The 21,594-nt window shown below is 40.3% G+C and overlaps 2 protein-coding genes across 8 annotated transcripts; one reads left to right on the top strand and one right to left on the bottom strand.

The window, feature by feature from the left end:
* Nucleotides 1-534: 534 nt before the first annotated feature.
* Nucleotides 535-10,142, bottom strand: gsr (glutathione reductase). 3 transcript variants are annotated; one of them, XM_035767787.2, is made up of 14 exons: nucleotides 9,968-10,142; nucleotides 9,276-9,435; nucleotides 7,978-8,004; nucleotides 7,681-7,769; nucleotides 6,560-6,629; nucleotides 6,244-6,391; nucleotides 5,018-5,072; nucleotides 4,795-4,894; nucleotides 4,575-4,661; nucleotides 4,040-4,210; nucleotides 3,613-3,724; nucleotides 3,220-3,351; nucleotides 2,204-2,337; nucleotides 535-1,196 (listed from the first exon to the last, which is right to left on the bottom strand). In XM_035767787.2, the coding sequence occupies exons 1-14, from the start codon at nucleotides 10,039-10,041 to the stop codon at nucleotides 1,047-1,049; spliced, it is 1,509 nt and encodes a 502-aa protein (XP_035623680.1). In that variant the 5' UTR covers nucleotides 10,042-10,142; the 3' UTR covers nucleotides 535-1,046. The 3 variants fall into 3 exon arrangements, 2 of the variants coding, with proteins under 2 accessions (XP_035623680.1, XP_035623675.1); XM_035767782.1 differs by lacking the exon at nucleotides 9,968-10,142 and having other exon boundaries at nucleotides 9,276-9,544; XR_004824940.2 differs by lacking the exon at nucleotides 9,968-10,142 and having other exon boundaries at nucleotides 1,050-1,196; nucleotides 2,100-2,337; nucleotides 9,276-9,544.
* A 311-nt stretch (nucleotides 10,143-10,453) lies between these two features.
* LOC118380764 (zinc finger protein 217) lies at nucleotides 10,454-19,205 on the top strand. 5 transcript variants are annotated; one of them, XM_052512780.1, is made up of 2 exons: nucleotides 10,454-10,474; nucleotides 15,587-19,205. In XM_052512780.1, exon 2 carries the CDS (start codon nucleotides 15,811-15,813, stop codon nucleotides 17,839-17,841), a length of 2,031 nt encoding a protein of 676 aa, XP_052368740.1. In that variant the 5' UTR covers nucleotides 10,454-10,474; nucleotides 15,587-15,810; the 3' UTR covers nucleotides 17,842-19,205. The 5 variants fall into 5 exon arrangements, with proteins under 5 accessions (XP_052368740.1, XP_035623650.1, XP_035623643.1 ...); XM_035767757.2 differs by lacking the exon at nucleotides 10,454-10,474 and adding an exon at nucleotides 10,491-10,737; XM_035767750.2 differs by lacking the exon at nucleotides 10,454-10,474 and adding an exon at nucleotides 13,013-14,518.
* Nucleotides 19,206-21,594: the final 2,389 nt, after the last annotated feature.

Genomic DNA, 21,594 nt, shown 5'->3' on the forward strand with positions numbered 1-21,594 from the left:
ATTTCCATTGTTTTGTTCACAAAATAGATTGTTCAACGTTCGAAATTCAACTGCTAGGAAAGATAAATGAACGTTTCCGCTAGTCAGACTCAATCTCACAGGCACAAACATGAATCAAAACCCGTTACCACGGTAACCTCCGCACTTAAAGGGGCAGGTGAACATTTGTCTCCTAATAATTTGGTTAAAAATAAATGCAATAATATACCAAATTACTTATTAGTAATACATTTGTTTTAGAAACATTACAAAAATGCTCATCCATTTTTGTGTTTTGTTGGGTGTAATTCTAGCAGGAAACAAATATCTTCTATGGTAATAAAAAAAAAATGAATCTACCTGCCACAGTGGCTGGTGGACCAAAGAGTACATTTTAGGCCCTGCATCTACCATAAAGGCATACATTGGTTAAATATAGTTCATTCAACATGGAAAGCGTACCAAATTCCAAAATAAATTGTAAGCAAAAACTAGTGCTAAAAATTGGCATTAAAAAGGTGTCAAAGAAGTCGAAAATAAAACATGATACAATACTTAAGAAAAGACTGCAGGTTTATTCAATGTGTATTACAATACAGTAGTAGTGAAATTGCGACCTCGTAGTGGTGGTAATTGGGGGCAGTGTTTGCAGCGTTCTAAAACAATGACTGACAATCAGGGTTTCACATACACTAGGAGAGTTATCCTTACTCCCAACGCAATGACTTGACAACAATGCCTGTAGAAGATCCCCCACTTCCATTTCACAGTCATGAGAAAAATCTTGCATGTTTAATAAATTGATAAGCAATGCTTAAACACCAACAGTACAGATGAAGAAAGCAGTAACTTCATTGTCTTGGTCCATCTAGGCATTTTCAAAAATATTCATACGAGGTGCACAAAAGAGGTTACTTAAATGAAAGAAAATGGAAGTAGAGAGCTGTTATTGAACATTGCGTTGTCAAGCCCTTGCAAAAGAAGACGTTTGAGCCACTTGTTTCCTGGTATAGTGATTCTCGCTGGTGCTGTATAGGAAATTAAGGATCGTCTAGATGTTTGCATTGTTAACGCATCGTAACAAACTCCTCGGACGATGTGGGGTGAATGGCAATAGTCTTGTCAAAGTCTGCTTTAGTTGCCCCCATCTTGATGGCTACTGCGAAGCCTTGCAACATCTCATCACAGCCAATTCCCTGCATATGAAGGCCCACCACCTTGGGGGGGAGAAAGATAGGTCATTTTTGTTAGATTGAGGCAGGCTAAACATGCTGGCATGAATGGTTTGCTCAATGAGCTATATTGAGGGGTCTAGGGTAGTGGGGTCTAGGGTAGTGTTCTTCAATCCCGGGTTGTGTTCATTAGGGCATGCAATGTAGAATTCAAAATGTATCGCAGAGGAAAAATACAATTATAGTTTCCTATTGGATCGAGTCCCATAGGGCGAAACACAACTGGCCCAGCATCGTTCGGGTTTGGACGGTGTAGGCCATCATTGTAATTAATAATTTGTTCTTAACTGACTTGCCTAGTGAAATAAAGGTAAAATAAATACAAAAATGGACAAAAAATTGACAATTTTACAAAAAAGTCCCTACCTGTTTCAGTCTCTTCCGTTTGGTGCCAAATGAACAAAGATTTATTCAAACCCATCTATGAACACACCTACTTCATCAAATCAAGGGCTTCATTAAGGGCCAGATTCAAATCGGATCCGCTTTAGGCAAAAAACGCAGAGCTGATGTTTTGACGGTTTTGGAGGTGGAACTGCGTAAGAGCTGTCAAATCCACAATGGTTCCCGGCTTTTCACCTAAAGCGGACATTGCAATTGTCTGCACAGAGTCCCATTGAGAGAAATAACATGCAGCCTTGTTTACAAGTTCGAACATTGGATTATTTTAATGAAGACACATTTCAGTTGAATGCATTCAGTTGTACAACTGACTAGGAAGAGGGAAAGGGGGATTACCTAGTCAACTGAAATGTGTCTTGAAATGCATTCAACCCAACCCCTCTGAATCAGAGAGGTGCAGGGGGCTGCCATAATCAACATCCACGTCTTCGGTGCCAGAGGAACAGAAAGTTAGCTGCCTTGCTCAGGGGCAGAACAGATTTTTACCTTGTCAGCTCAGGATTCGATCCAGCAACCCTTCGGTTACTGGCCCAACGCTCTAACCACTAGGCTGCCGTGGTCTCCAGGACCAGGTTTAAGGGGCCTCTCACCTTCTCCTCCTTGCCCACACACACCAGCTTCATGATGCACTGAGTCTTCCTGGTGGTTATGGCGTGATACATGGGAGTGAAGGAGGTCTTGTAAGACTTCACATTCTCCTTCCCCCTGTTTTTAATCGCCTCCTCTGTAACACAAGGAGACCAAATGTAAGACCATCAGCTTCTGCTACCTTCTGTAGCTCAGTTGGTAGAGCATGGCGCTTGTAACGCCAGGGTAGTGGGTTCGATTCCCGGGACCACCCATACGTAGAATGTATGCACACATGACTGTAAGTCGCTTTGGATAAAAGCGTCTGCTAAATGGCATATTTTTTTCTTTTCTCTACTAATGAAAAACACAAACACAAGGTTGCGTTCCAATTGGCACCCTATTCCCTAAAAAGTTTGCTACTTTTGACAAGGGCCCGGTTTTCCAAAAGCATCTTAAGGCTATGTTCATAGTAAGAACCTTCGTCAGGAGCATCGTTAACTCTCCAAGCTGTTTCCCCAAAACTATTGTTAAAGTTGCACTTGAATACGCTGGTTATTTATTTTAATTTTGCCTCAATATAGTTTATGATATGTAACATGTGCACAATGATGTCTTGATATAGTGCATTATTTTAGGGTAAGCATTAGAATAATATTTGCAGCCATAGGCGATAACATCTTTCTCGGAGCTGATCCGTCATCAGTATTGTAGAATAATTCTAATGTTAAGGTAAGATTCCAATGGAGAAAGCCGATCCGAGAGCAGCGCTGCCTTTCTTTCAATCCTATCAGTATCCACACTATGCCTCAACGATGCACTTAGCAAACATTCTCTTTGCATGGTTTTTGGGAAATGCATGTTACAATGCCGTCCATGGCGGGAAAGATGCATTGTTAAAATACTTGTAAGCCTAAATTACATTGCTATTGGGAAACCGGGCCCAGGCTGGTTATTTATCCAACAGACTGACAGAGAAACACGCCAACAATAAGGGGAACCATCCACCTGAGGACTTCTTTGCTAAGAGCGCACTCACCTTCCGTGAGGCCCACCGTGCCGATGGGTGGGTGACTGAAAACTACCGTTGGAATGTTGGAGAAGTCGACCTTGGCATCCTCCTTGCCGTCAAACAGTCTGTGTGCCAGCTTTCTGCCCGCTGCAATGGCGACTGCCCACACCCAACAGAAAAAATGTCCCACTTGAGATTTGCAATGCAAAAATGTGTCTGAACTATCAACGGTACACTGTGAGATTATATCTATAGTTATCTTCTTCCTTATCCATTACAGACAATCTATTCACATTCAACATTATTCTTAGGTGAATTGCAAGCTGTATACAGTTGAAGTTGTCTGTAACTAGACACAAGTATGGTTCAAAATGGCCACTTTTTTGTCTGCCATACTCCTGATGTGTATGAACAGCCTACCAGGAGTAAGGAGGGCCTTCCCGCACACGTCTCCTACAGCATAGATCCCTTGGCGAGTGGTGTTCTGGAACTCATCTACAACGATGAAGCCTCTCTCATCAATATCCACACCCTGTCGAACAAGACATCCAACCTTCAGTAAGCCGCCACATCCCATACACAGGGTTTGTACTTTATATTGAAATCTTTGGGACTATTATTCACAACACTCATAAATGTAGCTCTAGCTGCTTTAAAAACATGACATTTCTCTTTTTGCAACATCTGAGAAAACAGTGAGCAATGCAGACAATGGAATCGCAGTGTACAGCATTCCAAACTCGTTTCTGAATCCCTTGCCACATACAGAAACTATAAAAAGGTTTTAGCAACATCTCCACATTTTTTTCTAGAGACCTTTGTAAACAGTCTGAGGAGTGATCCTCACCATCTGGCTGAGGTTGAGGCCGGCGGTGTTGGGCTCTCGTCCGATGGCCCATAGCAGACAGTCTACCTCCTGGATGGTGCCGATTTTCTCCTCCTCGTTCTTCTTCTCTGGGTCTTTGGTGACCAGTGTGACCTCCAACAGACCATTGCCTGTCTTACTCACCAACTTCACCTGACAGCAGACACAGGTTATAGCAGACTATCAGCATGTTTCAGGGGATCAATTTGAGCAAGGCAAGGTGCAGAATCACTTGATCTTGAGGATCACATAATGAGTAGTTATTTGGGATGTAAGGTAGCTAGTAATTCTGCGTAATCTGCCTATAACCTAGTTGATCTCACCGAAACAATAATGACCACTTTGGGATAACAGTGGAAGGACAATGTGCATGTTATACATACATTCATTGACAAAATGTTGGATGCATTATAATCATAGAAATGTTAATGGTCAAAATGGTTGGATGCATTATAATCATAATGTTACTCAAAACAAGAAAAATAGTAGACTATCATCATTAAAGAAATGCTTTTACCTGAGTATTTTTCCACAACTCTATGCCAGAGTTCTGCAATTCTTTGGTGCAATTTGAGCTTATCAAGGTGTCGAAGTTTCTCAACACCTGTAGGGGAAAGGTAAAAAGGATTAGACATGCCCTCTTGTGGCCACCTCCTGTACATGCCACACCTCTAAAAACATTCACTCGTGTTTGTGGGATGATATATGGGCCAATGTCTGCCTGGATTGGTTCTTACCCCTGTCTGACGACATATGATGGATGTTTTGGACCCCAGTGTGGAAAGGATGCCAGCCATTTCCACAGCAATATATCCAGCTCCCACTATGACGCTGCGCCTGTTGGGAGGAAACATTTAAAAGGATGAAACACAAACTTACACAACACAATCTGTCAAACAGCCAAGCCAAGATATCAATATATCTGATAGAAATTATTGTCTTTAACAACATTAAACTTACTTAGGAAGGCTTTCAAGTTCAAAAAATCCATCACTGGTGATGCCAAGACTTGCCCCTGGAATTATATGAAAAGTTAAAGCTAGAATCCTTAAAGGATCTCTCCACCCGTTTCACTAAAAAGCTAAGGGTTGGGCCTGGAGAAATGTATGCACTTTCAAATCATAGACAGAACTGTTTGCAAGGGCTGACCGTCCTTAGTGTCATAACTATCGTTTTAACCATGTTTTGAGGCTATACAGTGTTTGTTGACATTTACTTTGTTTACAAACATTGTAGTAAAACAAGCTTATATTTTGGGTTCTGACCGGTATAACAGTTAAACTAAGCTCATGAGGCATTTATAAGTTATATTCTTCAAGAATTAAGGGGTATAATTAATATTAATATATATAATTAATTTATAAGTCCAAAAATGAATGCAGCAAATAAGGATTCTAGCTTTAATCAAGCTTATTATTTCATTTTATATTTGAAAAGCACGATTTCTTCATGATAAATAAAAATTCTGTCAAAATAATTTGATAAAATAAAAAGAAAGATTCATGTTTACAATTTGAACAGCAACAATGAGCATATAGCAAACGTTTAGGTACAGCAATTTTACATAGTAGACTGCAATACCTTAATCGAAAGATAAGTTATACTTTAAAGCTACAATATGTAACTTCTTGGGGGACCAGACCAAATTCAGAAATGTAAGTTATACATATGTAATTCTCATTGAAAGCAAGTCTACAAAGCGATAGATCTTTTCAGTGCTTCCCGTTCTTAAGTTTCATTTTAGCGTCTTTTACCAGCTTCAAACAGCTGAAAATACAATATTTAGGGTTATGGAAAATATATTTCACAGTGGTTTAGATGGTAAAAGGATTCCCTACACTACGCTTGCTTGTTTTGTCACAAACTGAAATTTGGCGAACTATTCACATTTTTTAGCAACCAGGAAATGGCAGAGATTTCTGCCTAGTGCATCTTTAAACTAAACATAACTTTTCAAACTTAACGAAGACTTCATTAACCCTTTCTGAAGCTTAAACAGACACAAATTACATGCTAGATAAAGAATGGCAAAAGGGTTGTCGCTTCTCACAAATAACTTTTTTAGGTTGTTGTTCATTTAAATATGCACCCTAGGTCATACCGCAATGTTAAGGCATTTCGCTGCACCTTTTATACTTGCTGTAAACTGTGTACGTGACAAATACAATTTAATTGTGTAGTCTTACCTGGCACATCACTGTCACTCAAGACAGAAGGGAACCCTCCTGTGGCAATGAGGATATGAGGCGCGGTGTACTTCTTCCCATTCACCTCAACAGTGGGGTCAGGGCCGTCAATGAACCTGGCGTGACCCTGAATCGTTTCAATTTTAGCCTATGGGAGACGACCAGTTACCATTCCGTTCCAGGTGCAAATATGTGAACAAAAACACAATTGTCATAAATATAGGCTATTATGGTGCATGTCTATGCAAAACCTGTTTTATGGATGATGAGGGAAAGCAAAATATACACTCCAGTCAGTGAACTGGTTTAAGCTTACCTTGTCAAGATTGTTGCGATAGATGTTATTAAGCCGACTAACATATGCATCTCTTTTGGTCTTAATAGTTCTGCACACAAAAGAAAAAAGGACTGATTACAGAACTGGAGACATTTTCCTCTTAATTTGGGCTCCCGAGTGGCGCAGCGATTATTATCAATTACCCCAGTCAAAACTGATATTAATGGATGACATTATTATCACCAATGATTACTGATGTGTTCCCGAGTGGCGCAGCGGTCTAAGGCACTGCATCTCAGTGCTAGAGGTGTCACTAGAGAACCTGGTTCGATTCCAGAATGTATCACAACCGGGCGTGATTGGGAGTCCCATAGGGACAATTGGCCCAGCGTCGTCCGGGTTAGGGTTTGGCCGTCAATGTAAATAAGAATTTGTTCTTAACAGACTTGACTAGTTAAATAAAAATATATAATTCATTTTATAAACACAAATTTCGAAATATGTTCCAATGTTGCACATAATGTCAATATGTGAAGTTGGTGCGCTCACAGAAAAGCTTGATGGCATAATAATAATTTTAAAACAGCATGTTATGTTGCACATGACAAATTAAATGATATCAGTTTTAACTGGTTGTGGCCACTTCCTTAGTCTACCCTATCACGCCCAGTCACATGGGTAACACAATCTGTGTGGAGTTAGTTGCCAAATAGATTAACTCAAAGGAAGGCTAAGGTTGGGCAACAGACTGCTATGTAAACTGAGAACGGGATGGGGAACAAAAGGAGCATGACTTGCAGATAGTTCAAATAACAACATCTTAACAAAGCCTCTGACTGTTATCTTACAGGTCAGTTCATGAAAAATCTGCAATGTCTCATCATGAATTTGCCATTTCACATCAATAGAAATGTGTGGTACCCTTTCACACGCACACCCATGAACGCACACAAACACCCCCACATGAAAGAATGAGGAACCAAAGAAAAGGCTTGCCTTGTGCAAGAATATCACATTAACACGTCAATGCGAAAAGAAACTAGAAATGGTGTGTGAGGGCTCTAACTAAGTTGACAGGATGCAGTAATTTAAGGTGTGAGAGGACAGGCTGATGTCAGAACAAGTCCATCAACTGTGGCGACCTCAAGTCAGATACTTACTCCCAGCTGAAGTGAACGTGTCCGCCATCAAAACCATAGTCAGAGTGATCGTGGAGATATTCTGCATGAACTGCAGCATTCCACATAACCTGAGACCAAAAACAAACAATTGCGGGATCACATTCTTCTGGCCCTTTCTATTACTGTACCCTACAAATACCTATAAATAGTGTGTGTTTAATAAATGTGTATTCAATATTCCCCACACACAGCACAAAACTTACTCTACTAACAGTGCCTAGGCTACTTACACACATACACCCCCCCCCCACCAGGAGGCTGACTATAAAACAATACCTTCTTAGGGACACAGCCGACATTGACCTAAAGAAGAAAAGGAGAAAAAAGGCGACAAACATGAGCATGACTAAAAAACAAGAGAACACAGGAAGTGTCAAGTCCTTCAAGGAATTAGTTAACTGCATTGCATCATTAAATATCTAGTAATTGAAATATAATAGCAATGTATGAAAAGGAACCATCCATGCTCCTACCCAAGAAACATGGGTGTGTGTGATTGATGTTGAGACACAAAGCAATGGGAGCCGAATAATCGTCTTGCATTTTGCAAGAATACTGGCCACAGCTCTGAAATTGCATTGCACCAACTCAGATTGTTGAAATTCTGGTATGTTGTGTGGGAGAGCAATACTTTTGACCAGGGATGGGCAGCTTTTGAAGGATTTTATTATTTTTATATACATGCTTTTGGGGAAGGGACTCAGTTAGAATACACAAGATTACATTTTGACATTTGGTTGTGCATCAGCAGTTACTTAATTAGCCCATGTCAGCTAACATTTTTTAGATTGGTAAATTAGTCAAGCTATCTAAACTTGTAGTAAGCATGGTCAAATTACCAACCGGGTTGGGGCCTACTGATCGTCAGTTCTCATATTCATACACATGGCAAAATGTCTAGAATTGCAGGAAATTAGCTGTAAAACTGCTATTTTTTTCTCTCCGCCCCATGGCAAAATGAGTAGAAAAGAATGACATTTGTTTAAATTGGAGAAATATTCTCTCCGCCCCATGGTAAAATGTGTAGAATTGCAGGAAATGAACTTGAAATGAAAGGTTTCTCTTTGCTGTCACAGAGGAGCTGCTAAAATGCTCAAATGTTTACCTTGTGGCCCCCACCCTCATCAAAGTTGCCCATCCCTGCATTATACACTTTAGCTCAAAAGATTGTACAATTAATTACAGCTATATAAGGTAGACCAGGCTTTACGGATGTGGTAACTTTAATAGCTTACCTTCCATAGACTGAAATGTGGAGAAAGGGGTGATGAACACCTGTGGCCATAACTCTAGTACTGTTAAACAAATTATTATGTACCAGTACAATGCTCGTGCGCTGGATTGGTGCCCATTGCTTTTAACTCTAACAAACCACAACATTGTGCACAAAAACATCCCACAAAAAGAGTATGGTCTCGAGGCTTCGCAATGAATCCGTTAACTACACGTGACAACTTTACAGAATATCAGAGACTGAACAGTGGAAATTAGGCCTATGCGATGTCATTTCAGAGTTGCTTTTTGAACTATTTATATAAGTACAGTGGCTATAACCAGGATAACTTTTTACTCACACAGGTACCTCCGAGTTTGTGACTCTCGACCACCGCGGCAGTGGCCCCGAGCTCCGCTGCCCTGCGTGCACCGGCTAGACCCCCAGATCCCCCTCCAATCACTAGAAAATCGAACCGGGTTGTTGCATCTGAGGCCATACTCCGACGGATAAGTTTGTGTCTGTAGGAGGGTGGAAGCAATCGCCGGAGTGAGAAAAGAAGAACTTGCATCCGGGCAAACGGTATTATTATTGCCATAACCAGGAAGCCCGCACACCACCGGACGCAGTTGTTTGGGTGAATGGGAGGGTCAATCCACGAAGTGAAAGCTAGTGCTTAGTCATTGTGAATTGCAACAATGGTCTGTAAATCCCAGAAACTATTTTAACATAGTCATGGTGATGTGCAGTCTATTAGCCTACAATGATAGGCTAATCTTACGATATGTGATATGAGGAGCACTGACAGAATGAATGGTAAATGAATATCAAAATATAGGCCTAGTCTACCCTTTTTAATGGAAGGATAATACCTATATAATATCAGCAGTGTCATCATCCTAAGGGCTATCTTATATGAATAGCTAAAGCCACCACATGGGGGACAACTTCATTTGATTTTTTATCATGCACGGAGATGGCTGAAAATGTATTAGTCAACTATTCACTGATTCATAGAAAAACAGTTCAAGTTGACTGAGAAAAGAGACTCACCTAGACAGTGCCACTGTCAAAGTCGTGTTCACAGTGCTTGAAAGCGACTGTCTGCATATTTTGACCCACTGCATGTTTCACGGTCTGTAGTTTATTTCATATTAACATAACGCGTCTTTAACACATTTAATGGATGGAAACAAAGTGTATACAACATGCTGCTTACAAAATAAAGCTACTTCCTGAGCCGATAGAAAGGACCTTTCAAAATAAAAGATCGAAACCTTATAGGCTATAGAAAGATATGGGCAATTTGAAGGAAACATATGCGTAATGTTTCACTAATTATTCCTAAATTAGCTATGGAATGCCGTTTTTGGATGATAGCTCCAGTGATATTTCAGCTGGATAAACTACGAAAATATAGGACGTATATGTTAATCACGCTAGGGGTTAACTCGAGTTGATCACGCGTGACCATCGGAGCCAATCAAAATCTCTTTCGACCCGCACGCATTTCCTCCGTAGGCCTTCAGAGCTTTCTTCAACCTGAAACAGTGTTGCCATGTATGTAATTTTCCTGATAGTTAGGCTATTTAGAAAACGATTTCGCGGGTGAAAATGTATTGGTTGCGGGTTTTTGAACTATTTCTAATTTACACCGCGGCCGCCATGGCATTTCTATTGAAACATATATATTTCACTGTGACCTGCTGCTGACTGTCAGGGGGAGGGAGGTAGGCTATTGTGGAGTGAGTACTACTGTTATTCACGGAGTCATGTAGAGGGAGCAGCACGCGCACGTTGTGGCAACTTTTTACCATTTATAGGTAGGCTATTTAGATTGTCAAAATGGAGACAACTATTTCCAACCCTTTTCCCGTAAAACATAAATTAAGCTAGAACTGGTGCACATCAATAAATAATGAAGACAATGCACTGGAAAACGAGTTTGAACGCAGTGGTGGTTTAAAGTGGTTTAAACTGCATTCTAATGTTAACTTTAAAGAAAACAGCACCAAGCTAAGTGATTTATGCATGCTCAATTCTTGGGGCTGCCCGATTGGAAATGTGTGTGTATATATATATATATATGTGTGTGTGTGTATATATATATCTATATAATATATGTGTGTGTATATATATATATATACAGTGCCTTGCTAAAGTATTCGCCCCCCTTGAACTTTGCGACATTTTGCCACATTTCAGGCTTCAAACATAAAGATATAAAACTGTATTTTTTTGTGAAGAATCAACAACAAGTGGGACACAATCATGAAGTGGAACGACATTTATTGGATATTTCAAACCTTTTTAACAAATCAAAAACTGAAATTGGGCGTGCAAAATTATTCAGCCCCCTTAAGTTAATACTTTGTAGCGCCACCTTTTACAGCTGTAAGTCGCTTGGGGTATGTCTATCAGTTTTGCACATCGAGAGACTGAATTTTTTCCCCATTCCTCCTTGCAAAACAGCTCGAGCTCAGTGAGGTTGGATGGAGAGCATTTGTGAACAGCAGTTTTCAGTTCTTTCCACAGATTCTCGATTGGATTCAGGTCTGGACTTTGACTTGGCTATTCTAACACCTGGATATGTTTATTTTTGAACCATTCCATTGTAGATTTTGCTTTATGTTTTGGATCATTGTCTTGATGGAAGACAAATCTCTGTCCCAGTCTCAGATTCCATCAGGTTCTTCAAGAATGGTCCTGTATTTGGCTCCATCCATCTTCCCATCAATTTCAACCATCTTCCCTGTCCCTGCTGAAGAAAAGCAGGCCCAAACCATGATGCTGCCACCACCATGTTTGACAGTGGGGATGGTGTGTGTTCAGGGTGATGAGCTATGTTGCTTTTACCGCCAAACATAACGTTTTGCATTGTTGCCAAAAAGTTCCATTTTGGTTTCATCTGACCAGAGCACCTTCTTCCACATGTTTGGTGTGTCTCCCAGGTGTCGTGGCAAACTTTAAACAACATTTTTTATGGATATCTTTAAGAAATGGCTTTCTTGCCACTCTTCCATAAAGGCCAGATTTGTGCAATATACGACTGATTGTTGTCCTATGGACAGAGTCTCCCACCTCAGCTGTAGATCTCTGCAGTTCATCCAGTGATCATGGGCCTCTTGGCTGCATCTCTGATCAGTCTTCTCCTTGTATGAGCTGAAAGTTTAGAGGGACGGCCAGGTCTTGGTAGATTTGTAGTGGTCTGATACTCCTTCCATTTCAATATTATCGCTTGCACGGTGCTCCTTGGGATGTTTAAAGCTTGGGAAATCTTTTTGTATCCAAATCCGGCTTTAAACTTCTTCACAACAGTATCTCGGACCTGCCTGGTGTGTTCCTTGTTCTTCATGATGCTCTCTGCGCTTTTAACGGACCTCTGAGACTATCACAGTGCAGGTGCATTTATACGGAGACTTGATTACACACAGGTGGATTGTATTTATCATCATTAGTCATTTAGGTCAACATTGGATCATTCAGAGATCCTCACTGAACTTCTGGAGAGAGTTTGCTGCACTGAAAGTAAAGGGGCTGAATAATTTTGCACGCCCAATTTTTCAGTTTTTGATTTGTTAAAAAAGTTTGAAATATCCAATAAATGTCGTTCCACTTCATGATTGTGTCCCACTTGTTGTTGATTCTTCACAAAAAAATACAGTTTTATATCTTTATGTTTGAAGCCTGAAATGTGGCAAAAGGTCGCAAAGTTCAAGGGGGCCAAATACTTTCGCAAGGCACTGTATATGTGTATATATGTGTGTGTGTATATATATGTGTGTGTGTGTATATATATGTGTGTGTGTATAAATATGTGTGTGTATATATATGTGTGTGTATATATGTGTGTTTGTATATATATGTGTGTGTATATATATGTGTGTGTGTATATATATGTGTGTGTGTATATATATGTGTGTGTATATATATATATGTGTGTGTATATATATATATGTGTGTGTGTATATATATATATATGTGTGTGTGTATATATATATATATGTATATATGTGTGTATATATGTGTATATATATATATATGTGTGTGTATATATGTATATATGTGTGTATATATATATATGTGTATATATGTGTGTGTGTATATATATGTGTGTTTTTTAATTCAATGATTTAAATGATGAACCCAGTAGCCTATTCCAGTAGGCTATTGGGAAACACAAGCACTTACCTCGAAATCGCCTTGCTATTCATGTTGAATAAATTTGTCTGTGGTAATTTAGCAAGCTGCTAAATCGTTCAGTTTACATCTTGTCTAGGCTACTGTAGGCTATCTGAAATTAGATGTAGTCCTATCATGGGATATAGGCTAACTGTCTTTATCTAAGCAAACCATAGCAAAGTTGAATTACAATCATAAACCCAGATTTTAGTCTGTAGCCTATGCCTATTGCAATGACAAGTCAATCTTGCAAATTGTCCATTTATAACGGTCTGTAGACTTAATATCGGGTACATAATAGCACAATTGATAGAAAATAGCCTAACATTAGTTTAAAAATAATCTTCATCCAAGTATTTCTTGCTCAGGGATTTTGAGATCCTCTGTCCAGCTTTCATCACTCAAACTCTCCTGTCGGATTTTTCTGTAGTTAAACACATGCACAAAGGGGATTTATTTACAATTATAAACTGGGTGGTTCTTACTTACTGACTTTATTGTCCCCATGAGGACATTTTGTTGCGTTGTCATGTACACGTTTAAATACAAAACAAAATTGACAATACAACTTTCATAACAGTTATATACCAATAAAAACATTTTTTAAAGACTAGCCTGCTGACTTTACTGAGTTGATAGGAACGTTAGCCCGAGCTATTCAGGAGGGATATCACACCTGGCACAAATTATTGTCTCGTTCGAGCCCTGAATGCTGATTGGCTGAAAGCCGTTGTATATCAGACCATATACCATGGGTATGACAATTTGTTTTTGTTTTACTGTTCTAATTATGCAGGTAACCAGTTTATAATAGCAATAAGGCACTCAGGGGGTTTGTGGTATATGGCCAATATACATACCACTGCTAACAAATGTATGCACAGCCCTTGGCCATGGTACATACCCCCTTGTGCCTTATTGCTTAATAATAGCAGTCAAACGAGTTAAGTCGACATCCATTGATGGAAAATTATCTGGCGAATTTAATAAGGGTAAATTGTATTTTCTCTTGAACATGTTCAAATTCCTATATTACATTATATCATAGCTCACAAATATTATTTTGAGGAAAACCGAATTTAGCTTCTCATATCGTTAACGTTATGTCGATAACGATATGGAAAAAGGTTTTATTGTATAAATGTGGCAACTCCTGTCGTGCAAAAAAAGGGTTCGTTTTCTTGTCCTTTGGGCGGGTTTTGAGTGGTCATTTCGCCTGAAATTTCAGCTTGACCTGGCAACATGACCTGAAAGAATGTGCAGAAAAATACGGAGAAACGCAACATCGTAACTGCTGAAATTGTATTTGCTGTAAATGTTGTGATTATTTCAAGCCTTTGAAATCCACTCGTTGGCGTATGGAAGTCAGCGCGTCCCAAATGTAGCAGAACATGACGGCACAAAGTCAAAATGTCAACAAAGGTTTGTTCACCCAAAATTGTCACATGCTAATATAGCTAGGCTAACGTAGCATCCTCTGTCGGTTTTAATCTCGTGGAAAACAGCCATGGGATATACAATTCAAATTATTATTAAACATTTTCAATTCGATGAAGGGGCAATCTGCAGTCCATACAACAACAACGCGAGAAAACGCCAATTTCATGGTAAAAAGAGGGTGGGGCTGGAGAAATGTAACCACTCAAATTCATAGTTATTTCTCGATTCATTGATTTTCTACTTGCTTCTTCAAAACGCTTTGGAGAAGGTCAGCGGTAAGGGTTCTTCTCTAATAGGAGGCGACGCGATGCCTAGGTAGCACAGAAAGATGAACCATGTTTTGAGACTATAGTGTTTGTTTACATTGACGTTGTTTACAAAGTGAAAAAAGCGTATCTATATGGATTGATATGTCCATTCATCTAAATGTTGACATGTGGTTGCATGATCCCAAATCAACATAGGCACTAGCCCAACATTAAACCTTTGATTTTAATTATTGCATTAATATAAGGGCATAACGATTGATTTCAAGATAACTCATGGTACAATGCCTAGCTATTGGCAGCGTGTGTCCCGAAGCTACATCCATAATCGGTAGACTGTTCTGAATGGAGAATTGCCGTTTGCAACACAGAGCAGTGAGCAACAAACTATTCAATCCCGTTTTTAGATGCAGCCCCTGTCTGGGAGAGCACCTGACCGTTTTGCGGGACTCATTAACTAACAACAGACAGGTGAACCACCGACAGGTGTGTGCAAAAACAAATAATTGATATCCATATTCGATTTAGATTTGGGGAGGGGTAGCATCTAAAAACGGGTTTGAATAGTTTCTTATTCACTGCTCGGCAATTCAAACTGAGATTATCCAATCAGAACGGTCTACAGAGTATGGCTGTCTATTTGGACACGGAATACATGCTGCTAGCAGGTAAAGTCATTGGGCCATGCGTTATTTCCAACCTATTTAGGGTACAGTCGTTGTTAATAAATGTATTTTTGGGGCATAAATCAACACTAATTTTTATTATTCTGTTCTCTACACAGGAAGGAAGACGACATCCCAACCTGGAGTAGCAGGTCTGAGCAACCTATCAAATGGGAGTCCTGCAAATCAAAACACTCACATTTCATTTGTGCAGGATTCAAGAAGGCCAGATGAGTTTGACTTTGAGTGTGTGGTAAATTCCAAATTCAAAAACTCAAAAGTTTGGTTTTGTGAGAAATGTCGCTTTTTGACCACAGATTTTGATGATTACAGCAGCCATATTATGGAGCATGCGGTAATGAGATTTTACTGCTTCTATTGTAATCATGTCTCATACAGCGAGGCCGAATTAAACCACCATGTAGAACAGCACACCAGAGTACACCCCTTCAAGTGTCAGTTCTGTGATTATAGAGCTGTGAAGAAAGACTATGTTGAAATGCATATGAAGCGAATACACAATGCGCCTCCTGAGAAAGTATCCATTGCTTTGCCCAGAGCTCCCAAACCGGCCTCTCTCCCCAGTGCTCTGCCCAGAGATCCCACATTATCAGGGATCTTAAATGCAAGGGTCGCACCTTTGCACACTAAGAATATCACAACCAGAGTGGATGAAGGAAGACCTATGGATGGGACACTGGATGCAAACATATTGCCCAAAGTAGAGGTGGAGCTGTTGGCACCTTTAAATGAACCAATTCAACACAACAGGCCTTTGACTGTCTCTTTCCCTGAAGTGGGGACCATCCCCCCTGGCTGCCTTGTTGAACTTGTTGAGGTGAAAACAGTCAATGGCACCAAGGAACTAAAGTTGAGACTTGTCTCACAACAATCTAATGGGTCTGTAGCGAAAGCCTGTCGGACCACAACCTCACAAAATGCCACTTTGTGTAAATCATCGATGTCCAACGCCACTCCAACTAGAGAAAAGCCAGTGAAGAAGAGAACTTGCCCAGCCAACATATCAACCCGACAAATAAATAACCAGAAACAAAAGGATTTAACAACTGCCCTCAACACAAATGGCATACAACTGAAAAAACACTCTGAAGAGTTGCTGGTGATGGTGAAAGATGTAAATCAGCCATTTGAGATAAAGAAAGAGGAAGTGAAGGAAGAGAACTGTGATTCTGTGCAAAAATCTGAACGCTTAACTTCATTTACAGCTGTCTCGAGTGTGTCCATGATGGGAAACGTCAATGGCACCAAATCACCCTCTGTTGCACCTGCTGCAATGTCGTCTCTTGTATTGTGCAACCCTAGAAGTAGCACCCTGGTCATTCCCTCTCCAACAAACCAACCTAAAGAGGATGAGACTTGTCATGTGGCTGACTCAAACACCTCTGGTTGGACTCAATCTGAGAATCCATTAGTAGATGATGTGCCAGGACCAAAAGGTTTCCCAGTCATTTCAGCTGTATTTTCTCTAAGTAGCCCTCAACTCTTGGCGGTGGCTCTTCGGACCATAGCTCTGGGTAACAATTCACCCTCTGCAACGGTAGAGCAAGGAAATGTCAAGAATTCTTTGATCCTCACACCTGCTAAGACAACAGCAGTGTGCAAAGGGCATGAACACAAGATAAATCCAGGAAACACTGATGTGGCCCCTGAGGGTTTGTCCTCTGTTCATGCACCTCAAATGACCTCAAAAGCCTGTCACCAGATGCAGAGTGCTCAATGTTCTAGACACACCCAATCACTAACAAGTAATCCCTTGAGCACCAAGGGGGGAAATAACAGTGTTACAATAAAGCTTCACAAGAAAACAGTTTTGAATATGAAAAAAAGTCCTCAAAATGTGGCCAAAAAAACAGTAAACACACGGGACAGTTGGATTGGCCAAATTAACACTGAAAAAGGGTCAGTCCCCAGACACTGGAAAAGTTCAGCAAACAAGCGTGACATTTCTGGTAGACTCTCTTCCTGCCTGAAGCTCTCATTGAAAAGGATACGAGTAGAAGAGGAAAGTAGCCTTCAACATTGTGCACCTGAGTTGAACCAACGAAGGAAGAAAAGAAGACGACGAGACATGGTATCTGGGTCAAAGACTTTCACCCACCTGTTCGATACCACAGGTGACAGGGTTATTATCTGCCCAACTCCACTGAAAGAAGACCAGCTGGTGAAGCAACCAGGCCCAAACCAACCTGTTGTGGTTCTCAATCATCCCAAGCCTCTGGTTCTGAGAGGGAGGGGGGGAATGGAGATGATTCCAGACATTGGTCCAACATGTCACATAATGAAAATGAAGTTGAGCAAAGTAATGGGACATACGTATGAGGTGATCGGATGTACCGTTAAGGCCTCTCCTTAGGGTGATGACAAATTGTTATGGAAAATTATAGATTTATTTGCTGGGAACAGAACACTAAACATTGAGTTATCAAGACAAGAGTTAAGGGTTGGCTTGCACTCATTTCCAGAGTCCCTAGATGAGCTTCAGATGAATAATGGTTAGACATTTCAAACAATATGTTACTTCATAGATGATGAAAGACTGAACCCCGTTGAGAAAAACAAGTGGGCATTCAGGCAGGCATATTTAAAATAATAATAATAAACGATTAGTATTTTTGCTGCAGTATCATTGATAGCACAGATATGTGTAAATATGATTGTATATTTGAATGAACTTTTTTTCTGATGGATGAACAACTGCTTAAATTAAATCAATGTCAATTATTTTGAATGCATTTTGAATAAAATAATATGTAACCTCCTGGTTACTTTTAGCCGGACTGCATTGGGAGAATAGAACACCAGTGTACGCAGTCAGCAACGTTACTAATTTGTTGTTTTGAGTATTTAAATTGATAACTCACTCTTTAATTAAATAAATAGCTACACAAAAATAGTGTGTAGAATGATAGCCATGAGGACAGCAAGGGATTTGTTTTTCAACTGTCATTGAAAGACCAGGCACATCTCTCTGCAGTTGTCTCTGAAAAAGCAATTGTAGCTAGAGCTGCCACCCAATACCAGTGTTTTTACATCAAAATATAAATAGTTGTCAATCCTACTACAGAATTCTGAAAATGTTAACCATATGGTGAATAGAATGTTCATGCTAAACCTCTTTCCGTTGATCACTGACTTTTTGTATTGAAGCTCTGAAAAAAGTTTGGTTATATTATCCAACCTCATCATTCCTGTTTTATATTTTGCATTTATTAGGGTTGACTGACTTGACATTAACATTTTAAGTTCCTAGTGGAGCAAATTAACTCAGTGCTACTCTATTGAACCCTTTTTTGGACTTTTACATTTTTAACCATCATTCCAGGTGGTTCCTGCCATCTTTATCCCTTTTTCATAAGTCATTCATGTTTTCTTTGGACTTTTTGTCATGGTTACTGCTGTATATTGCTAGAAGTGTTTGAACCGCTCTCTCAATCATCTGTTTTTCTGTCATTTTTTTCTGTAAAAGTATCAGAGAAAATATTGAGATGTTTTAGGTTGGACCATAACAATATATTTATCAAATATAGCTCTTGTTTAGATGTGGTGCGGATCTTTAAATGTACATGTATTTTGGTTTCCTTTGAAATTTCTCTCGTCTTTTAAATGGGGAGTTATTCGCATAATAACAATTATAGTTGTTGTTCTCATGTTGTCAGTGTTTTCTGTCCTCTATGTATTATCTTAATGTGCCATTTTGAATAAAGATCTTTTTTCATACATTCGCTTTGCTGTATTATTTACATGTACAGGGCTTAAAGAAAGTCTACACCCCCTTGAACCTTTTTCACATTTTGTTGGTTTACAAAATGGGATTAAAATTAATTTAGTTGTACTTTTTTTTGTCAACAAGCTACTGAAAATACTCTTGTCAACGTTGAGTAAAAATCCTAACATTTCTTTTTAAAGATTAATAAAAAATCTAACACTAATTATACTTTATTGGATAAGCATTCACCCCCCTGAGTAAATACAGGTTAGAAACACCCTTGGCAGCCATTACAGCTGTGACTCTTGGTTAAGTCTTCTAAGAGCTTTGGACACCTGTATTGTGCAAAATTAGTCAAGCTCTGTCAAGGTGTTGGGGTTCATGGCTACATGGCCATTTTCAAGCCTTGCCATAGATTTTAAAGCAGATTTAAATCACATTTATTTATATCATCTGATATCTCAAAGTGCTGTACAGAAACCCAGCCTAAAACCCCAAACAGCAAGCAATGCGGGTGTAGAAGCACGGTGGCTAGGAAAAACTCCCTAGAAAGCCAAAACCTAGGAAGAAACCTAGAGAGGAACCAGGCTATGTGGGGTGGCCAGTCCTCTTCTGGCTGTGCCGGGTGGAGATTATAACAGAACATGGCCAAGATGTTCAAATGTTCATAAATGACCAGCATGGTCGAATAATAACAAGGCAGAACAGTTGAAACTGGAGCAGCAGCACAGTCAGGTGGACCGGGGACAGCAAGGAGTCATCATGTCAGGTAGTCCTGGGGCATGGTCCTAGGGCTCAGGTCCTCTGAGAGAGAGAAAGAAGGAGAGAATTAGAGAACGCACACTTAGATTCACGCAGGACACCGAATAGGACAGGAGAAGTACTCCAGATATAACAAACTGACCCTAGCCCCCCGACCGACACAAACTACTGCAGCATAAATACTGGAGGCTGAGACAGGAGGGGACAGGAGACACTGTGGCCCCATCCGAGGACACCCCCGGACAGGGCCAAACAGGAAGGATATAACCCCACCCACTTTGCCAAAGCACAGCCCCCACACCACTATAGGGATATCTTCAACCACCAACTTACCATCCTGAGACAAGGCCGAGTATAGCCCACAAAGATCTCCGCCACGGCACAGCCCAAGTGGGGGGACAGGATGACCACCACAGTGAATCAACCCACTCAGGTGACGCACCCCCTGCAGGGACGGCATGAGAGAGCCCCAGTAAGCCAGTGACTCAGCCCCTGTAATAGGGTTAGAGGCAGAGAATCCCTGTGGAAAGAGGGGAACCGGCCAGGCAGAGACAGCAAGGGCGGTTCGTTGCTCCAGAGCCTTTCCGTTCACCTTCCCACTCCTGGGCCAGACTACACTCAATCATATGACCCACTGAAGAGATGAGTCTTCAGTAAAGACTTAAAGGTTGAGACCGAGTTTGCTTCTCTGACATGGGTAGGCAGACCGTTCCATAAAAATGGAGCTCTATAGGAGAAAGCCCTGCCTCCAGCTGTTTGCTTAGACATTCTAGGGACAATTAGGAGGCCTGCGTCTTGTGACCGTAGCGTACGTGTAGGTATGTACGGCAGGACCAAATCAGAGAGATAGGTAGGAGCAAGCCCATGTAATGCTTTGTAGGTTAGCAGTAAAACCTTAAAATCAAGACTAAACTAACTTGGCCACAGGAACATTCACTGTCGTCTTGGTAAGAAACTCCAATGTAGATTTGGCTTTGTTGTAGGTTATTGTTCTGCTGAAAGGTGAATTCCTCTACCAGTCTCTGGTGTAAAACAGACTGAAGCACGTTTTCTTCTAGGATTTTGCCTGTGCTTAGCTCCATCCTGTTTCTTTTCATCCTGAAAAGCTCCCCAGTCTTTGCTGATGTCAAGCATACTCATAAGCATGATGCAGCCACCACCATGCTTGAAAATAAGGAGGATGTTACTCAGTGATGTTGTGTCTGATTTGCCCCAAACATAAGTCTTTGCATTTAGGCCCAAAAACGTATTCCTTTGCTATGTTTTTTTTCTTCTCCAGAATTACTTTAGTGTCTTGTTGCATACATATATATGAGGTCATTATTGTGGATCCATCCTCAGTTTTCTCCCATCAGAAGGACAAGTGCATCTTTGATGTGTCTGGGTTGTTTAATACATGATCTACAGCATAATTAAAACGCATTTCAAGGCTGCGTTGAGACAATGACTTATCAATGACTTCAATAGATCCGTCCTCAGTTTTTTCCCATCAGCCATGGAACTTTGTAGCTGTTGGGCCACGGGTGTGAAAGATTCAGCAGGCTACTGGCATTACACACCTGGCTAAAGATTACTGTAGCTCTGTTGGAATCCCTTTTATGGTTAAATTCGACACCTGGAAAAAGAAAATACAGAGTC

This window comes from Oncorhynchus keta, chromosome 4, assembly GCF_023373465.1.
Source record: "Oncorhynchus keta strain PuntledgeMale-10-30-2019 chromosome 4, Oket_V2, whole genome shotgun sequence".
In the NCBI taxonomy this organism is placed as follows: domain Eukaryota; kingdom Metazoa; phylum Chordata; class Actinopteri; order Salmoniformes; family Salmonidae; genus Oncorhynchus; species Oncorhynchus keta.